This window comes from Callospermophilus lateralis, unplaced genomic scaffold, assembly GCF_048772815.1.
Source record: "Callospermophilus lateralis isolate mCalLat2 unplaced genomic scaffold, mCalLat2.hap1 Scaffold_144, whole genome shotgun sequence".
NCBI lineage: Eukaryota > Metazoa > Chordata > Mammalia > Rodentia > Sciuridae > Callospermophilus > Callospermophilus lateralis.
Genome location: NW_027512584.1, coordinates 732,455 through 750,327, shown reverse-complemented (window position 1 = coordinate 750,327; position 17,873 = coordinate 732,455). Strand labels below are relative to the sequence as shown.

The 17,873-nt window shown below is 39.9% G+C and overlaps 1 protein-coding gene across 1 annotated transcript; it reads right to left on the bottom strand.

Moving 5' to 3' along the window:
* Positions 1-12,509: 12,509 nt before the first annotated feature.
* Positions 12,510-16,913, bottom strand: LOC143387971 (NADH dehydrogenase [ubiquinone] 1 beta subcomplex subunit 2, mitochondrial-like). The gene is made up of 4 exons (XM_076842035.2): positions 16,730-16,913; positions 14,829-14,973; positions 13,312-13,410; positions 12,510-12,629 (listed from the first exon to the last, which is right to left on the bottom strand). Exons 1-3 carry the CDS (start codon positions 16,825-16,827, stop codon positions 13,336-13,338), a joined length of 318 nt encoding a protein of 105 aa, XP_076698150.2. The 5' UTR covers positions 16,828-16,913; the 3' UTR covers positions 12,510-12,629; positions 13,312-13,335.
* Positions 16,914-17,873: the final 960 nt, after the last annotated feature.

Sequence of the window (17,873 nt, the reverse complement as noted above, 5' to 3'; positions counted from 1 at the left end):
TTCTATCACAGTGAAGCTCTATTTGATTGGAGGTTGAGCGGTAAGGAGGAGTCTGGGAGCAGAGGAAAAGGGAATGCTGCATCTTCTTCCGGACCTCCCAGGTCTCTAGCCTCTGGTTGCCTTGCTCCCTGGGGCTCTGCCTAACCATGCAGGCTGGACAGTGCTGGCACACACCGCCTTCTTTTCTCATTGGGTCCAGCAATGAAGATGAGAGTTGGGGACTTGTTTCCTCCACAATGTAGCAAATTCTCAGGAAAATACAGTCTATATCTTCCTCTAAGCTCTTCCAGTCACTGAGTAGTTATGTGGCTACTTTGTCCAGGGCCAAAATGCCATGGACAATATCTGATTAAAAGCTTGCAAAACTGCTTAATAACAGTTTTGAATGTGAGAAATTTATGTAATTAAATGTAAGGTACAGGTTTTAATTTCTGAGTTTCTTCTATTATATTTTTATTAAAAAGAAAATAATTTTCAGCTGTAATTGAATTGGAGTGAAATTATAGTTCCCACCAGAATTATATAGCCTGAAAACTGTATTTTTGTTACATAAACAACTTTTAAAGAAAGATCATTATCATTTTCTCTACCTAAATATGGGGAGTCTTAGCATAATGACAAATATTTATAATTTTTAAATTAATGGTACTTGCTGGATCCACACTAACATCTTTGCTAATAATCTCATTGTTTCTTCCAATTGATTCCAACACTACATCCTACATCCACTTTCTAGTCTTTTACCTAGAATATGCAACCTGAAATAAAAATGGTGGTATCTCTATTCATTCTCCTCCTTCCTTTTTTCCCAAGCCTGGTCTTCAAAAGGTTGGATAATTTTGCAGCTGAGTTCCCCAAGCAGAGAATAGGAAAATCTTAGGGATGTCAAGACTGAGGTAGGGTGTGTGAAGCCTACCATCAGTTGTTTTTATAGAAAGAGCTGCTGTGGTATTGAGAACCTAAATCTGTCTTGTCTTTTCACAATGGAAAATATAACCTAGTCATATCTTCCCTTGACCTTTATTAAAAGGCAGATTATAAATCACCAAAGTAGCAAAGAAAGTGACCAGATGTATTAATAGCAAATAATCTCCTTAGAATCACTTATCAGGATTGAGGAATTCAAATTAAATGAGATGTACTTAGCCCAAATGAGTCATAGCCAAGGACCTGAAGGAAATTCCACAGGACTTACATCAGGGAACCAGAAGTTAGTTAAATTTTTCAGATTATAATTCCTCTCCCACTATACTATATTTCATTAGATGAATTTTGCTAAAGTATCTTAATCAGAAGAAGGCCTATTGAAAATTTCATGGATTTAACAAAGGTTGTTCCAGTAAAATGAAATATATCCTAAGTTATTAACAGTTTTAACAATGTTGTGTTTTTACTGGTTGTTTTTATTTTTTTTTTAATTTTTATTGGTTTTGATTTGTTTGTTTGTTTGTTTTGTTTTGTTTTGTTTTGCAGTGCTGGGAATGGAACCCAGGCAAGTGCTCTACCACTGAGCCACATCCCCAGTCGGTGAAATGTTTTTAAGTCTTACATGAGCAGAGAAAATTTAGAAATCAAAAAGTTGTCTTCTGTGCATATGATGCTGCCTCTTTCTGAAAAGCATTGTTTATTTGTCCTTTTTAAATATATCTTTATAGATGGTTGTAAATATGGCTGTGTTCCCTTTACAAAGATTGACTCAGAGCTTAGATCCTCTCTGGAGAGAGCAGGGCTTGAATCGTATGTGGGTCCTGCTGAGGAGCAGAGCCTGCTCTGTGTGCTGGGCCTGCAAGCGGGGCCACCTCAGCATCTGGGACAACTCCAGCACACTTAGGGAGGAAGCTTAGCATTCCAGTTTTCTGAATGAAATACAGGGTAATACTTTTTATCCTCCTTTCATTTTAAAGTAGATTGCTGTATCATCTGAAAAGCTGATAAATGAAGCTGTGCCCAGAAGCCTGGCTCAGGGTTTTGAGAGATTTTTTAATAGAGAACTTTAGAAATAAATAAAATGTTTAAACCTTCCTTTTCTTTACTCCCATCAAATCATAGTTTTTCATTTTAGTTTACAAATGGCGAAAAAAGGAGTTTCTTTTGGGTTTTTTTTTTTTTAATTTTTTATGCTTATACTGCAGAAAGACTTGTTGAGCGCCTAAGAAAATAGAAGGAAGAAACCCTTGTTTGTGCAAAGCACTTTTTGAGTAATTTGTGGAGACAGTGTGTGGCTGCTTCACCCATCATCTTATAAGGCTGTAGCTGTCAATCTTGTCCATAAAGTGGTTGCAGTGCCTTCTGCGGGTATTTCATTTTGGTAGAAAGAATGAAGCCTTCTAAAAAATTTGAAAGCAACTATAAAAGATTGTTTTTAAATAATGTAATATTTCTTATGTTTTTTTTTCTTTATTATTAAACTGGGGTCTAGGACCCTGAAAATTGCCACAGAAATACTATTGACCCTCCCCCCAAAAATAACATGTTTTATAGAAGGGGTTTGTGAATAAAAAAAATCCAATGTGATCATTTGTACTTACATGCACTTTAAAAGACTTTGTCAAGCTATCAAATTCTGGTTCCTGAACATCCCATCCCTGATTGTATTTGAGGTTTAGTAGGTCATACTGAGGCATCCTAGAAGCTGAAATTTCATATAAGTTATGTTTATGTTGGTATTAGAGAGGAAGAACATTAAAAAGAAATAATTCCAGCCTTCAGCACTGTCAGCCCAAAACTTTGTAAACACCCTCATTCTTGTGTGGTGTGTCACAGCTCTTGTATCACAGCGCGCTATCTTGTATCCATCAGGCACCGCTGGAGCTGCAGCTCACCCCTCCTCAGACTCACCTTTCCCCACCCGCATACTCACCTCGCCAGGCTTTTGCAAATCTCTTCTACCTGTAGTTTGAAACACACTGCAGGGTTCAGGTGACCTCTTCAAAAAAACTACCTCCTCAGGATGAGGTAATGAATAGTTATTTATCTTAAAATATGAAAAGTCAGGAGCTTTAGAACATGAAGATGATTTAAGATTTTAACTTTTATGTGTACTTCTATTTGAACACTCTCATTTTGTCCTAAAGGGCATTATACATTTAAGCAGTGATACTGTTAAAAAAAAAAAAATTGTAGTTCGAATATCTGAATGTTGTTGGAAGTGGTGCCAGAATCTGTTTAGGGGTACGTTTCAGAATCTTAACCTGAAGTCAGTTGCATGGAGTTAAATAGTTAGGGTATCGCTTTACTACCAGTGATATGATCTTAGTTTTCAGTAGGCTCAGCAAGGTAGCACATCTTCATAATGAGTTAGCCACAGCTTTGTCATTTGCACAGATACTCATGAGAGACTGCCCAGCCAAGAGGGTAGAGTGACTGCCCTTTATGCAAGATTCTCCTTTTTGTCCCAGTTGGAGTTTTTAATGCTAGAATATCAGATGTCAACTGTTAGGCCGTAAACCACAGCCAGGACGGAAGGTTTACTGTGAGTAGGAATAGCAAGTAGCTTACAGGTCATAACAGGGAAATGGTGTAGGTGAGGCTCTAGAAAAATACCTTGACAATTTGCCAAATGATCTTACTGTGCCTTCATGATGCAATAAAAAAAAAAGCTAAAATTTTAGCAGAAATCAGTGATTTATGAAGAGAGCAGCCACTCTGGTTTAACTCAGCTGTGTTAATATTTTTTAGAGTGCAATTTAGACTGCAAAGATAAATGCACTAAAGAGTTTATAGCCAAAATCACATTTAAAAAATGAGAAAACACAAGTAAATTTTCAGTGAACAAAATTATTTTTTTAAAGCACATACTCCCTAGTATAGTCAGATATATTTATCACATAGAGCAACTAGGTTGAAAATACAATTCAGTGACATTTCTAGAGAAACTTTTTTCTACTCCCATCAGTTCTTCAAAGCATGGAACTTTTATACAACAGAAATGTTTGACAGACATTTTAAGAAACTGCTGTAGTTTAGTGTTGAAGTACTGTAATGCTGGGCAGCAATCATGTATTAACCTAATGAGAAAGGAGAAATTAAAATAGAGTAAAGAATTTGATTTGATTAGTTTCCAGAGTACTGCTGCCAACGTAGACACTGAATTTTCAGAGTTTGAAATGTAACTCACCTCCCAGACTTGTCTACAAAATGAAGCTGGACTGTGCTATTAATCCTGCTGTAGTGCATGGTGGGGGGCCAAGGAGGGCGATCTCTGGAGACCTCCTTTGTGAAGGGCCATTGGAATTGTGAATGACCTAGCAGGTATGTGTAAAACTGGACGTACTTCATGGTGTGGTTCTTGTATCTTGTTTCATTCCTCATCACCCCCAAGAAAGCCAATGTATTGTCCCCAGCACATCCTTTAGCTGTTTGGCTGAAATACTGAAATGAATTACTAATGCCCAAGGAGGGCAGTAGCACCTCTGCCTGCAGAGGCAATGATTTGTAACTGACCAGAGGAGAGTAAAGTGACCAGTGCATTTGTGGTACATGTTTCTAGCTCTGGTAAAGTTAAATACTGGTAAGATGTTTGTTATATCAGTACATTTGACCATAAGCTTTTTTTTAAGTAACTTAATTTCACTTTTGTTTAGACATTTAAATTAAAATTCAGTCCTAATTGTTGTTCATTGTGAGAAGGATATTTAACAGTTCCTATTGGGTATTTTTGAAGTAGAAAAGGACAGCATCTGAAGTCCTAAAATCTTAAGGTAACAGGTAAAAAAAATATATATATACATGAGGACACTTAGTCACCACCTCAACAAAGTGATCAAAGTAGATCCTTTATTTCAGCACCCACAATTTCAACTAATTTAGTTTCATTAATTACTAAATCACTTTCAAAAAACATTTATTTAGCCGTTTTGACTAATTGTAATGATATAACCAGTTGTGCATGAGGATGCAGCCAGTGTATCATTTTTTGTGGTGCATTTTTTGGTAAGGAATTCTATAGATTGAAGTACTCTTTGAAAACAGAACTAAAATATATTTATTCATGTTAGTATCAAAAAATTTTTTGTGCAAACCATTTCCTTCTCCTGGCAGGCTGAGTACATGATCCAGCACCCACAACCACTGGTTCCCATTGATAGTGTAGATGCAGGGGAATCGGGCAAGAAATGCATGAAGAGGTGCATAAGGAAAGGGTCTGTTGACAGGCTGGAATGGGGTTATGAGTTGAGGGGCTTCGTCATGTTTTGCTTTGAAAATCGCTCTCTTGCATTTGTGTTAAGCTTTTGATCCCATGTGTCTTGGTGGGATGTGAGTTACATAAGAAACTGCAGAGTAGCCTAAGCAACAGGGTTACCAGACTAGGCACAGATGGAGAGAAGGGACCAAAATGGGGTGGGGTGGCAGTTCAGTCTGGGGAATAGGGAAAAATAATGTGAGGGTAAGAAATAAACTATAATTGCCAGAAATAAAATGTAAGAGTGCAATAAGAGTGCTTTTTATTCTAAGCTGTGAACGGTTTTTTAAAAAAATCATTCCTAATACATTCACATATGTTCCATAGCTGATTAAAACCAGCTATGTAAACATATAATGCCTTTTTTTCATGTTAATTATCAACATAAGTGGCTAACCTTTATGTCTTATTTAAATATCTTCATCTTATATTAGTGTAAACCAGGGTGTGTGTGTGTGTGTGTGTGTGTGTGTGTGTGTGTATGTGTGTGTCTTGTGCACACATGTGTGCACTGTACCCTTTTCCTTTCTTCATTTGAAAATGAATTCATTGGGTCCTGTTTCCTTTGGCCATGCCATATGGTATAGCCTTGTTTGGCCTTCTTGATGTCGCCTGATTTGAAAGACTTATCACAGTGATATTTGTGGTAACCCCATTTGTTGGGTATACATCTGATCCTTTGCTCATTCAGCAGTTGCTGCTTCTCTTAAGATGGGATCATACAGCTGATCAGGGGATTGATTTGACCATTCATCATGCATTTTCTTTGGTAGTTATGATTACTCTTTGGTTTAGACTAAGGAAAAGGAAATCCCCCCGCTTTTCATGTACTTCTTGGTTTGAGGACAAGTCTCCTGTAAGGGAGAAGAAAGGGAAATGCTTTGTGTTTAAACTGCAGTGAATTAACGACTCCTGTTTCACCACCCCAAACCTTATGGCGGCTCACACATTCCTTTCTGTAATTGCCAGAGGTTTGGGTTTAGTTCACTTCAGTTCTGCTTAAGCATTATAAAAAGGCTCTCATGGAGTCTAGGGTGGCCCAGTAAAAAGGTGGGGGCTTTTTCATTGTCCTCAGACTTCTCTATACCTGCTTTGCAAAAATTACAATGGAGTAACTATTTTTAAAGCTTATTTTTCAATTCATAAGAAAGACATTTATTTTCAGTCAAATGGATGATGTTTCCCTCTTATCCTTAACCCTCAATGTTTGCTTGAATTTTTTTTTTTTTTTTTTAATTCTCCTCCATACCCACTTCCTGATACTTTGGTTCTCTTACCTGCTCAGGTCCCTTCATTTGTACTTTGGAGTTTTTCTCATGTAAATTTGTATAATGGAACATATTGTTCAGTTTGGATAGAAAGCATGGAGAATTTTTAAAAAGATAGCTGAAAATCAGATTGAAGAAATTTATTTCTGTGTAAAGTTATTTAAAAAACTCTGTATTATATAAAAGGCAAAAAAAGTTCTATGTATTTGATGTGAATATGCGAATACTGCTATAATAAAGATTGACTGCATGGAGAAGTCTTTTTCAAGATTATTTTTCTAGCACTTACAATGAATAACAAAATTAGTCAACAGTTTCGACAGGTAGTTCTTGCAGGCAGTGGAGACTGAGAAATACAGATTTTGTTTCATATATAGTGTCATTACTGCTTCGTGAATAGAAGCTAAAGTTGTCAAGCTTCCTGCATGCTACACTCTACGTGCTGTCCAACTTACATGTCTTACAGTGGTAACCAGTCTTTTATCAGGTGCTAGTGATGACCCTCAATTTGACAGTTTTGTGACCTTATGTTTCTTTAGTTTAAAATAAGCACTCTGTGTAATCACACAGTTCAAGTGTGTGCTTTAATTTGGTAAATTTAAAAATTAGTGTGTGGCCAGGCACAATGGCACACAATCCCAGTGATTCCAGGGCTGAGGCAGAAGAACAGCAAGTTCAAGGCCATCCTCAGCAATTTGGCAAGTTAGGCCCTGACTTAAAAACTTCAAAACAAGGGCTGGGGATGTAGCTCAATGGTAAAGCATCACTGCTTTCAATCACTAGAACCAAAAAAAGAAAAAATATATGTATAAATCTGTAGAAATTCACCTTCATATTTTTTTCCAAATGGTTTGACACAACTTGCACTTTCTACATTAACAGAATATGCTCACAAACATGCACTCATGTTTTCAACTTCATTCTTTTAAATTATATTAATAAGTTGTCTTTATGCTTTTGATTTCATGACCTGAATTTTGAAAAACACCTAAAATATCTTTAGACAAATATATATAAAATCACCAGATAAGGTTTCCAAAAGAGAAGTCAACAGTTTTAAAACTTCACCTGGAAATCCTGAGAACAGTATGAAAGACAGATAATTCCCCAAAGGGGCACAGGTCTAAGAATCTGGTTTCAGATTTTCATACCCTTCATGCCCCTCCAATCCTAAGAATGCTATCAAGACATTATTTTCTCTGAACTAGTTTTCTCATATGAAAAATGCAATTCTTTAATCCAAATATTAGAGAAACTAATTTTCGAAAAGAACTTCATTCGAGATTATGACAGTAATTTTGGCCTTTTCTATAAATATGTATTAGAAATTTCCATAAAATGTCCCAGAATAGTAAATTCTTCAGTTATTATAAAATGCTGTTACAGGAGCTGGGGCTGTAGCTCAGTGGTAGAGCACTTGCCTTGCACATGTGAGGCACTGGATTCAATCCTCAGCACCATATTAAAAAAAATGTAATAATAAACTTATTTTTTAGATGCCGTTACAAAGAACTGCTACACAAGCACTTCTGAAATTTTGTCAGGGGCTGTGATAATTCCATCTATTATCTGGGTTATGTAGTCTCCCCAGCTCAAAATGTTAATGCAGAGTTATTAAAGATAATCTGGCCCATGTCCTCTCCTATTAGGAACCATATGAAGTGCTGAAGGATATGCCTTGCCCAAGCTTGTGTAGCCAGGGCACAAGATCAACATATATTGTTTTGTTATGATCATGATGGCAATGGGAACTTTGGATAGAAATGGGTATTGACTCCAGGAACTAAGTTATGAGCTGGAAGTGCTAGATGTACTCACTAACCCCTGCCATCCTCAATAAGGTAAAGCCACTGATGCTGAGGCAGGTCACATGTGGCTTGGGTGGTTCCTGCTTCCTTGACACTGCTGGCCTGTGGACCATGGTGCTCCTGATGAGGTGGTGGGGGCAACAGGTGCTCCTTTCTATAGAATAATGCTAAGGGCAAGCAGAACCAAGATGACCACTGTTACCTTCTGATAACATGCACATGACAGGTGTTCCTTATACAGCACCTCATCTCAGATGCCTGTGTTATTTATAGTTTCCATAGGCAAACAGTTACTAAAATTTGACACTTGATCCTCAGCTGCCATCAGTAATGCTTTCACCAGCAAACTTTCAATTTATGCACATCTCTCCATCTACCAAGCCCACCCTGAAACTTACAGTGTACTTTTAGCTACTCATCAAGAGAGAAACCACTCTTAATTCTGTTTGTTTTGCTTTGGTTTGTTTTTGGCAAGCAAGGAGTGGTATTACATCTGTTGAATATTTATTATTTAAGTCTCTTTTCATAATGGAGGGTTTCCTAAAAAATCAAACATTTCTTTGGGTTGTCACATAAATTTAGCTTAGACCCAGGGGTCTAGAAATAATTACTTCCATTTAAGAGTACTTCTTTCATGCCAGGTGTAGTTCTAAGAGCTTTACATACTCATTGAATCCATTTTACAAAGGAGATTCAGACAAGGTAAGTAATTTGCCCAAATTCACAGCAAATAAATGGTAGACCTAGGAGTCAGATCCAGCAAGTTTAACTCCAGAGACTGTGTTCTCAAAAGCATTATGCCAGCTTTTCAAACTAAGTTGAGGCCCACTAGTGAGTAGTATAATCAGATTAGGAGGTCTCAACCAGCCATTCTTTTTAAGTAGGTAGAAGAGAATAAAGCAAAATTAAGTGTGCATCGTAGATAAGTATTGTTTCATAAAACTTTTGAGAAATTTAAATTTATAAGCATATTAATACATAAGGTAACATAAAATTAACTGTTAGATATAATAAAGTTTTATACCATGTTGCGCTGACTCAAATAATCCAGCTCCACCTAGAGCCAGCCAGCCAGGATTTGAACCTCAGCTCTCCTTCTAACTGCTGTGTGATTTGGCAAATTACCTAACCCATCCACCCCATAGCTCAATTTCTTCATCTTGTAAAATAGAAATAATAATGTGAGGATTTAATAAACTAACATAAAATGTTTGCAAGAGTGGTCTGGCCCACAGAAAGTCTTCAGTTATTTCCTTTATATACTGCCATCAAAATAATGTACTCAGGGTTGAGACTGGGGTCGGGGCTCAGTGATAGAGCATTTGCCTGGCACGTGTGGGGCACTGGGTTCAAACCCAAGCACTACATAAAAAAACTAAATAATGAACATCTACAAATAAAAATATTTTTTAAAAAATATTGTGCTTAACATCTCTTTTGGACCCTCACACATTTAAGTATTATCCCATATGCTATACAGCAAGATGGAGGCACACTCCTCTGAAAAGGCAGGAACAATTTTTTAATATCAACTCAAATTGATTTCATAGCCCAAGCCTGGTAAATGAGAATTCCAGTATTTTTTTTTTTTTTTTAGCATTTTAACTGTAGATGGACATAATATTGTTATTTTTTTATGTAGTACAGAAAATCAAACCCAAGTGATACCACTGAGCCACAACCCCAGCCCTCCAATATTCATTTTTTTAAATTCTTTTATATATATATTTTAGTTGTTGGTGGGCTTTATTTTCTTCATTTATTTATATGCATATTTATATGCCTAGATTATATATTATATTTATATGCTGAGAATCAAACCCAGTGCCTCACACATGTTGGGCAAGCACTTTAACACTGAGCCACAACCCCAGCCCATTTCCAGTATTCATTTTAACAAAAGAATTATATTTTAAAAGTTATCTTTTTGGGCTGGGGATGTGGCTCAAGCGGTAGTGCGCTCGCCTGGCATGCATGCAGCCTGGGTTCGATCCTCAGCACCACAAACAAACAAAGATGTTGTGTCTGCCGAAAACTAAGAAATAAATATTAAAAATATTCTCTCTCTCTCTCTCTCTCTCTCTCTTTCCCTCTCTCTCTCACTCTCTCTTTTAAAAAAAAAAAAAAATAAATAAATAAATAAAAGTTATCTTTTAGTTCAAGTCAAGCAAATATGATTTTTTAAAAAATATTTATTCTTAAGTTTTAGGTGGATACATTTATGTGGTGCTGAGGATCCAACCCAGTGCCTCGTGCATGCTAGGTGAGTGCTCTACCATTGAGCCACAACCCCAGCCCCAAGCAATTCTGATTTCTAAGGAAAAGAACTAATGAGATTATCTATTGAGTTCACTGTTGTAGATTATATTCTTTCTCCAAAAGAACTTTATTAAGGGGAAGACAACAGTGAGACCTAAAATGTACAAAACCAGACATGATGGTGCACACCTGTAATCTCAGCAACTCCTAAAGCTGAGGCAGGAAGATCCAAGTTCAAGGCCAACCTGGGCAACTTAGCAAGACCCTGTCTTGAGAAATAAAGGGCTGGGGGTGTAGCTCAGTGCCCCTGGATTCCACTGAAAAAATAGATTTTTAAAGTACAGAGCAACCTGATGGTCTTTTAAAAGTAAAGACCAAAACACTTTTGTGACCTGAGACAGTCGCCCCTACACAGGTTGTCTGCAGTACCCCTTGCATCAGGCCTACTAGGACTGTTGGAGCCGCCAATGGGGAAGGGGTCACTGTCTCATGCTGTTATTGTGCCCTCTCTGTAACAAGTGTAGAGAAGCAAAGGAGAAGAGGAAACCCAAGTACTACAAAATCAAGCTGAACGTGATGGTGCACGCGTGTAATCCCTGGAGGATTATAAATCTGAGGCCAACCTCAGCAATTTAGCAGATGCTTAAAAAAAATTAAAAAAATAAAAAGGACTAAGGATGTAGCTCTGTGGTAAAACACCCTGGGTTCAATCCCAAGGTGAAAAAAAGAAAAAGAAAGTGCCAGGCATGGTGGCACACGCCTGTAATCCTAGCAGCTCAGGAGGCTGAGGCAGAAAGATCGTGACTTCAAAGCCAGCCTCAGCAACTTAACAAGGCCCTAAGCAACTCAGTGAGACCTTGTCTCTAAATAAAATATAAAAGAGGGGGATGTGGCACAGTTGTTAAGCCCCCCCCTCCCGGGTTCAATCCCCGGTACTAACCCTGCTTAAGGCCTGCCGGAGGTTGCTCACAGCATTTAACATAAAATCTGAACTCATCATCATGTCCTACTAACATCATCTACTGCCACATTCTCCTCACTTGCTGAAACCACACTGGACTTTGTCTCAAACACAGCTGCCACCATTCCACCCTAGATCTTGCTTCTGCTGCTCCTTGTCCCTAACACACCTTTCCTTTAGGCTCTACTTGTTCCGCTCAAACATCTTCCCTGACAACCCACAAGAGCAGTACACCTACCTCACCCACTTCTAGCACATTACCCAGTGATATTTCCTTCAAAGCACTTAGTAAACCTCATGCAGTTACTGATTTACTGCTTGTCTTCCCTTCCTAAAATTTAAGTTTCCTGAGAATGGAATCTTAGTTGTCTTATAGCACTGAATCCCCAATGCCTAAATAGTCAAAAACTTTTAAAAAATGAATAGTAGTGCTTCTGGGCAAGTCAACAAGCTACCCTATATTGAAAACTTTTATCTGTGGATGAAGGAAAAGTCTGTCCCATCTATTCTCAGAATGCTGCAATGCTATAGAAAGTTGGAAAGTACTTTGCAACACATTTTAGAAAATCCTGTTTCATCTTGTCTCCCACTCTTCTGGTCCTAAGAATTAAAAGAAGAGATTTAAGAGTCCTACAAAAGGCCACTCAACACAATGCCCAGCCCATGGGAGACACACAGGCAATAAATGGTCTACACTGACCCCTAACCTCTACTCTTAGGACAAGAATCCACCTGCAGTAGAGAAATGGTGAGAGTGGCCACATTACCTGTCTACATGCATGTGAAGAAGATGTTAGCTAAGGAGGAGGCAGTTCTGCCCTGCAGTTATGCATGAGCTGTGGAGTCAAACCTTACCTCACCTTTACCAGGGTGCGATGCTCAGCAAGTAACTTCATCTCCATGTTCCTTAATGTCCTACGTTACAGAACACCCAAGGGAATGAGCTGAAAGGACAGGCGAACCACTTAGCACAGCAGATGGGGCCCAGGAAATAAAAGGTAGTTGTCACTACCAGAGAAACGATAACTCAGTTCTTCGTTCTTGGCTAAATCACTTTATTTTTTTGTTTATTGTTTTTCCAAATCACTTTAATATACAACTTTTAATGTACTCTATGAAGTCCATAATTTCTTGAAATTCTCACCTTGCTCCTGCAGGAAAACAAAAATGGAAAGTTTTAAGTATTTTTATACTTACTAATCAAAATTCACATTATTCAAGCATTTATTGAGCTCTGACCATGTGAGTAGCCTATAGAGGAAGAAGCAAAATCACGGTCTTTCAAAGGGTTTACATCCAGTCATCAACACAAAGTGTTAATGCAGGTGTGTATAGGAATACTGGAACACTTGGCAGAACACGGAGATTAGTGTTAGCTGGGCATGGGTACATAGGTTACACACCTGAATCCCTGAGACTTGGAGGCTGAGGCAGGAGGATCTTAAGTTCAAAACCAGCCTCAGCAATTTAGGGAGATCCTGTCTCAAAATAAAAAGGGGCTGGGGTTGTAGCTCAGTGGTAGAGCGCTTGCCTACCATGTGTAAGGCACTAGGTTCGATCCTCAGCACCACATAAGATAAATGGGACCCTAAAACTGTAATCTTAAGGAAAACTAATTTTTAAAAATATATAATAAAAAGGAAAATAAGACCAAAAGGGCAGAAGGAGCACAGGTGAAGATACTTAAAGCAAAAATTAGATACATGACATGATTAACTATGCTTCATGCTGCTAGAATATGCAGTTCCTTCAAGACTGTCAAAGGTACAAAATAAAAACAAATATGACAAAAAGGTAAAGAATAACAGAAATAGGAACTTAGGGAATACTTACTTGGAAAGAGCTGAGTGTACACTTTCAGTCTTCATCATCAGGAGGGATACCTAATTCCTCATCTGTCCACTGGGAAGGATCTGGATATGTAAAATGACCCTAGTCACACCATTCAAAAGAAAAAGAAGTCAGGCATCTAAGCTAAATGTAACTAATTAAATTTCAAAAGAAATCTTGGAAGAAAAAAAAAAAAGGAGTAAGGCTTACTGCCATATATACAGCCCTTAAGTACCACAGGAACAAATTCTCCCTTAATTAACTGTTGGCCCAACTATTGTTTAATCTGTTCATCATGCACAGTGGCCTGAATTTTTAAGTCTCCCCATTATGGAGGCACCAGCCTAAACCAATTTGTGATAGAATATAGGAGGAAGTGGAGGCAACACATTTCAAAGATACTGCATATCTGGACAATGTCTTAAATATAAATGTTTCCAACTCCTGTCATTCCTGCTATGAGATCTGGGAGCCTCAGGTTGATGTCAGCATCGTCAATCCTCACCTAGAAACAAATCTGTCTGTATCATCTCATGGTAGTAGCCAAGTATACTACTGACAACTGACCTACAATGAAACAGGTGTTTTAAACAGGAAATGTGCTGCCAGTTCACCTAAGCAGCTCTTTCAAAGAATTATTTTTAGGAGAAATGTAATGTAAAGCAACATGATGTTTCCAAATTTGTATACCATTTAAGGTTTTTTCCTATCTTGAAAACAAACTCAAATGTACTAAAAGCCAAAGTACTCTGGACCCACAAGCACAGATTTCAGAAAAATTAACTCATATCCAGGCCATTTTAATTTGACTGCCCTTGCCTCTGGAGAGACTGGAGAACACTAATAATCATTTAAGTATTTAATCCGCCAATGAATCCGCAGTTTAGATGGTAAGAGAATTAATTTCTCATCTCCCTTCCAAATATGAAAACCTAACAAAAACCATAAGATGTGGACCACCAAAATGTACGCGATCAGGTGAGGTCAAAAGGTAATGAGTTTCAGGCTGGGACTGTAGCTCAGTGGAAAAGCACTTGCCTAGCATGTGTCAGGCAGTGGGTTCAATTCTCAGCATACATATGAATAAATAAATTAAAGGTCCACTGACATCTAAAAAATATTTTTAAGAAAGAGGGGGGCACAGTGTCACACACCAATAATCCCAGTGGCTCAGGAGGCTGAGGCAGGAAGCCCATGAGTTCAAAGCCAGCCTCAGCAATGGCAAGTTGCTAAGCAACTCAGTGAGACCCTGTCTCTAAATAAAATACAAAACAGGGCTGTGGATGTGTTTCAGTGGCCCAGTGCCCCTGGGTTCAATCCCCATTACCAAAAAAAAAAAAAAAAAAAGGTAAGTTTCATTACCAATGGGATTCCTGCACAAATGTGGACAACACAGTAGTGAAGGGAATATATTCACACAAGAAATAATGGTCTAGAAACAGAAAAACAAGCTACACTGTTATCTTACCTTCCCTTTCCCTACTCAATAAAGGACAAGAAACTGCAGTCTCTGTACTTACCAACACAGCATCTGAGTCATGCCAAAAGCGCCAGAGAATCCAGAACCACATGGTCGCACTGAAGAACTCACCCAGGATCACCTGGTATCTGGTCAGCTGGGGAAACTGCCTATACTGAGGCTCAATATGCACACCACCACCAGCACTAGCAGACAAAACCAAATGGGAAATGATTTGCTATGTTTTCTTGATACTTCCTGGAAATTGAACCCAGCGGGACTCTACCACTGAGCCACATCCAAGCCCTTTTTATTTTTTATTTTGAGACAGTCTTGCTAAATTGCCAAGGATGGCCTCAAACTTGCAAATTCTCCTGCCTCAGCCTCCTAAATCTCTGGGATTCCAGGTGGGCAACACTGCACCTGGCTATATTTTCAAAGAAGTAAGCCGTCCAAAACCCTGAGTTACATCCTAGAAATTAAAGCTAACATTTCTTATCCCCTCCACCAAAGTACAGACAAAATGATAAAGGATTGTAATCCCTTTCATTTAGCTTGCTTTAAATGTGCATAGCACACTATGACTGTTATGTTCCACACTAGATTAACTACTACACTGAAACAAACTAGATAAGACACTCTGAGCAACCTTCCAAATCGAAAAAACTATCATAGATAAAATTAAATATTTAAGATATAAACAATATATAAAATTCATATATATTCCCACCCCCCACCAATATCACTGACCAGGCACAAAATTCAAGGGTAAAATCCAAGTAAAAACAAAGCCTCGAAACTAGTCAAGTGCCGAAGCTGTCATTTACCAACTGTCCTAGAACCTCCACCCTGACAGCTACAGGACAAAAGAGGCAGACTGAGTGAGACCAACCAAGACCAGCAGTCTAATTATTAGGCCCCATGGCAAAAGGGTGAATGAGAAATAAACCATGGAGAAGCCAGTCCTTAGGTAGATTTGCATCTGAATTCACACTACCAAGGTTGGCCTGTGGTCCCATAACCCAAGCCGAAAATTTAAAGTAATCTTGGATTGGTGGTGTCCTCAAGAGGCTACCAGAAGCAAGACCTCAAAGAATTCAAATAAAAGAGTATGTTCAAGGAAAACATGCTCACAACCAAAAAATACATCAAAGCAAGATACTATGAGTGAGTCCTGTAGGAAGGAAATAAATTGGGAAGAAACACCACCCAAAAAAATAACAGATGGAGCTGAAGGCTCACGCCTGTAATCCCAGAAACTCCAGAGACTGAAGCAGGAGAACCACAAGTTCAAGTCCAGCCTCATCCACTTAGCTAGACCCTGACTCAAAATAAAAAATAAAAAGGGCCGGAGCTGGAGCTGGGGCTGGGGTTGTGGCTCAGGGGTAGAGCTCACCTAGCAGACGTGAAGCACTGGGTTCAAACCTCAGCACCACATAAAAATGAAATATTGTGCTCACCTACAACTAAAAAATAAATATTTAAAAAACAAAGGGCTGGGGATGTGGCTCAGTGGTAAAGCACCCCTCCGTTGAATCCCCAGTACCAAAAAAAAAAAAAAAAGCAGCAGCAGCAAAACAGAATCGTTCCAACCTAGGATTTCTAAACGTCAAATTTAAAAAGCAAAAACGCCCTGTAGTCGTGAGATTCACGTTTTAGGGACATCCATCCATCAAGCCCTACTGTTTTCCGGCCTTACGACCTGCGGCTGCCCAGGATTCCCTCCAGGGCTCCGTCGCCTCCCGCCGGACTCTCGGGCTGTCCCACCCCAGCCCCCCGTTCTTTACCGCACGCGCACCGCCCCACAAACTCGGCCACCCGGACGGACCACAAGACCCAGCGTGCCCCGCGCGGAGGCGCGTGCGCGCGCACCGCCCAACCTCCCGCCTCAAGGTGAGGGCGTCCAGACTCGGCACCGGCCGTCAGTGCCGGTGGAGCGCTCGCCCCGCGCCCCACACTCACCTTCGTACTCCGCTGCCTCCACCCGTCCGTGCGCAGCAAACTCTGAAGAGGCGGCCTCCTCCGCGAGCGAAAGGCGCCAGTCGGGCCAGAGCCGACATGCTCCCAGCGTCCCGACAGCCGTCCCAGGCCGCCCGCCCTGCTTGCGTCACTTCCCGGATCCCCGCCCCGTGGCGTCACGGGCCGTCCTAGTCCCCCGAGGGAGACGGAGTGCGGGGAGGCAAGATCCAGGCGTTAGCAAGGTACGGTTCAAAGAGCTCCTATTGGCGCCGGCGTAGGGAGGCTGAGGTGAGCGGTTCTGGCCCGCCCGGGCGTGGGCTGGGCGGATCCTGGAGACCTGTGACTCCCGCTGGGCGAGGAGCGTTGTCCGCTCTGCCTGGCCAGAAAAACTACACGCTCACTCTGAGCTGGGTCCCCGTGCCCTTGCCACTCTCCTGCTCCCCCTGCACTGTTCTCCAGACTCCTATCCATAGGACGTCTAGTGCCGCATCCTTGCGGACCAGTGGTTCTTCCAAAGTATGAGTACGTAGACTGGTGGGATCAGAATCCCTGAGACGCCCAGTCCCAGATACTCAGGATCAAGTCTGAGTAGGGCCAAGGAATCTACATTAAGAAGGCTCCTAGTTCATTAGTCCTTAGGATGAATCCATTGACATTAATATATTGGGGTGCGGGGAGTGAACCCTGGAGAGCTCTATCACTGAGCTACACCCCTGGCCTTTTTGTTATTTATTTTTTGAGACAGAATCTACTCTGGCCTCAAACTTGGCGATCCTCCAGCTTCAGCCCCTGAAGTCGCTGGGATTAAAAATCCGCACCCCCCACCGCCCCACCCACCGCACGTGTTTCTGTCTCTTAATATTATCTTCTAGTCAATCGTGGATGGACCCCAAGCCTCTCTTGACTCCTCCCACCCCTAAATTCTTAAGGTCTCCCCAGATGGGTTGTAATTTCTCTCCGAACCTCCAGGCTTGCCTAAATTATAAAAAACTGCCAACCTCACACTTCGGAGATATCATTTTGAAATGATCTTGCTAAGTTCCACAGTATTTCACACTGAAAACTTCATATAGTCACAAATATGAGAAATAGGATGCCTTTGAAGCGAAGTATTGACTTGAATTTGTGGATGTGACTGCATTGAATA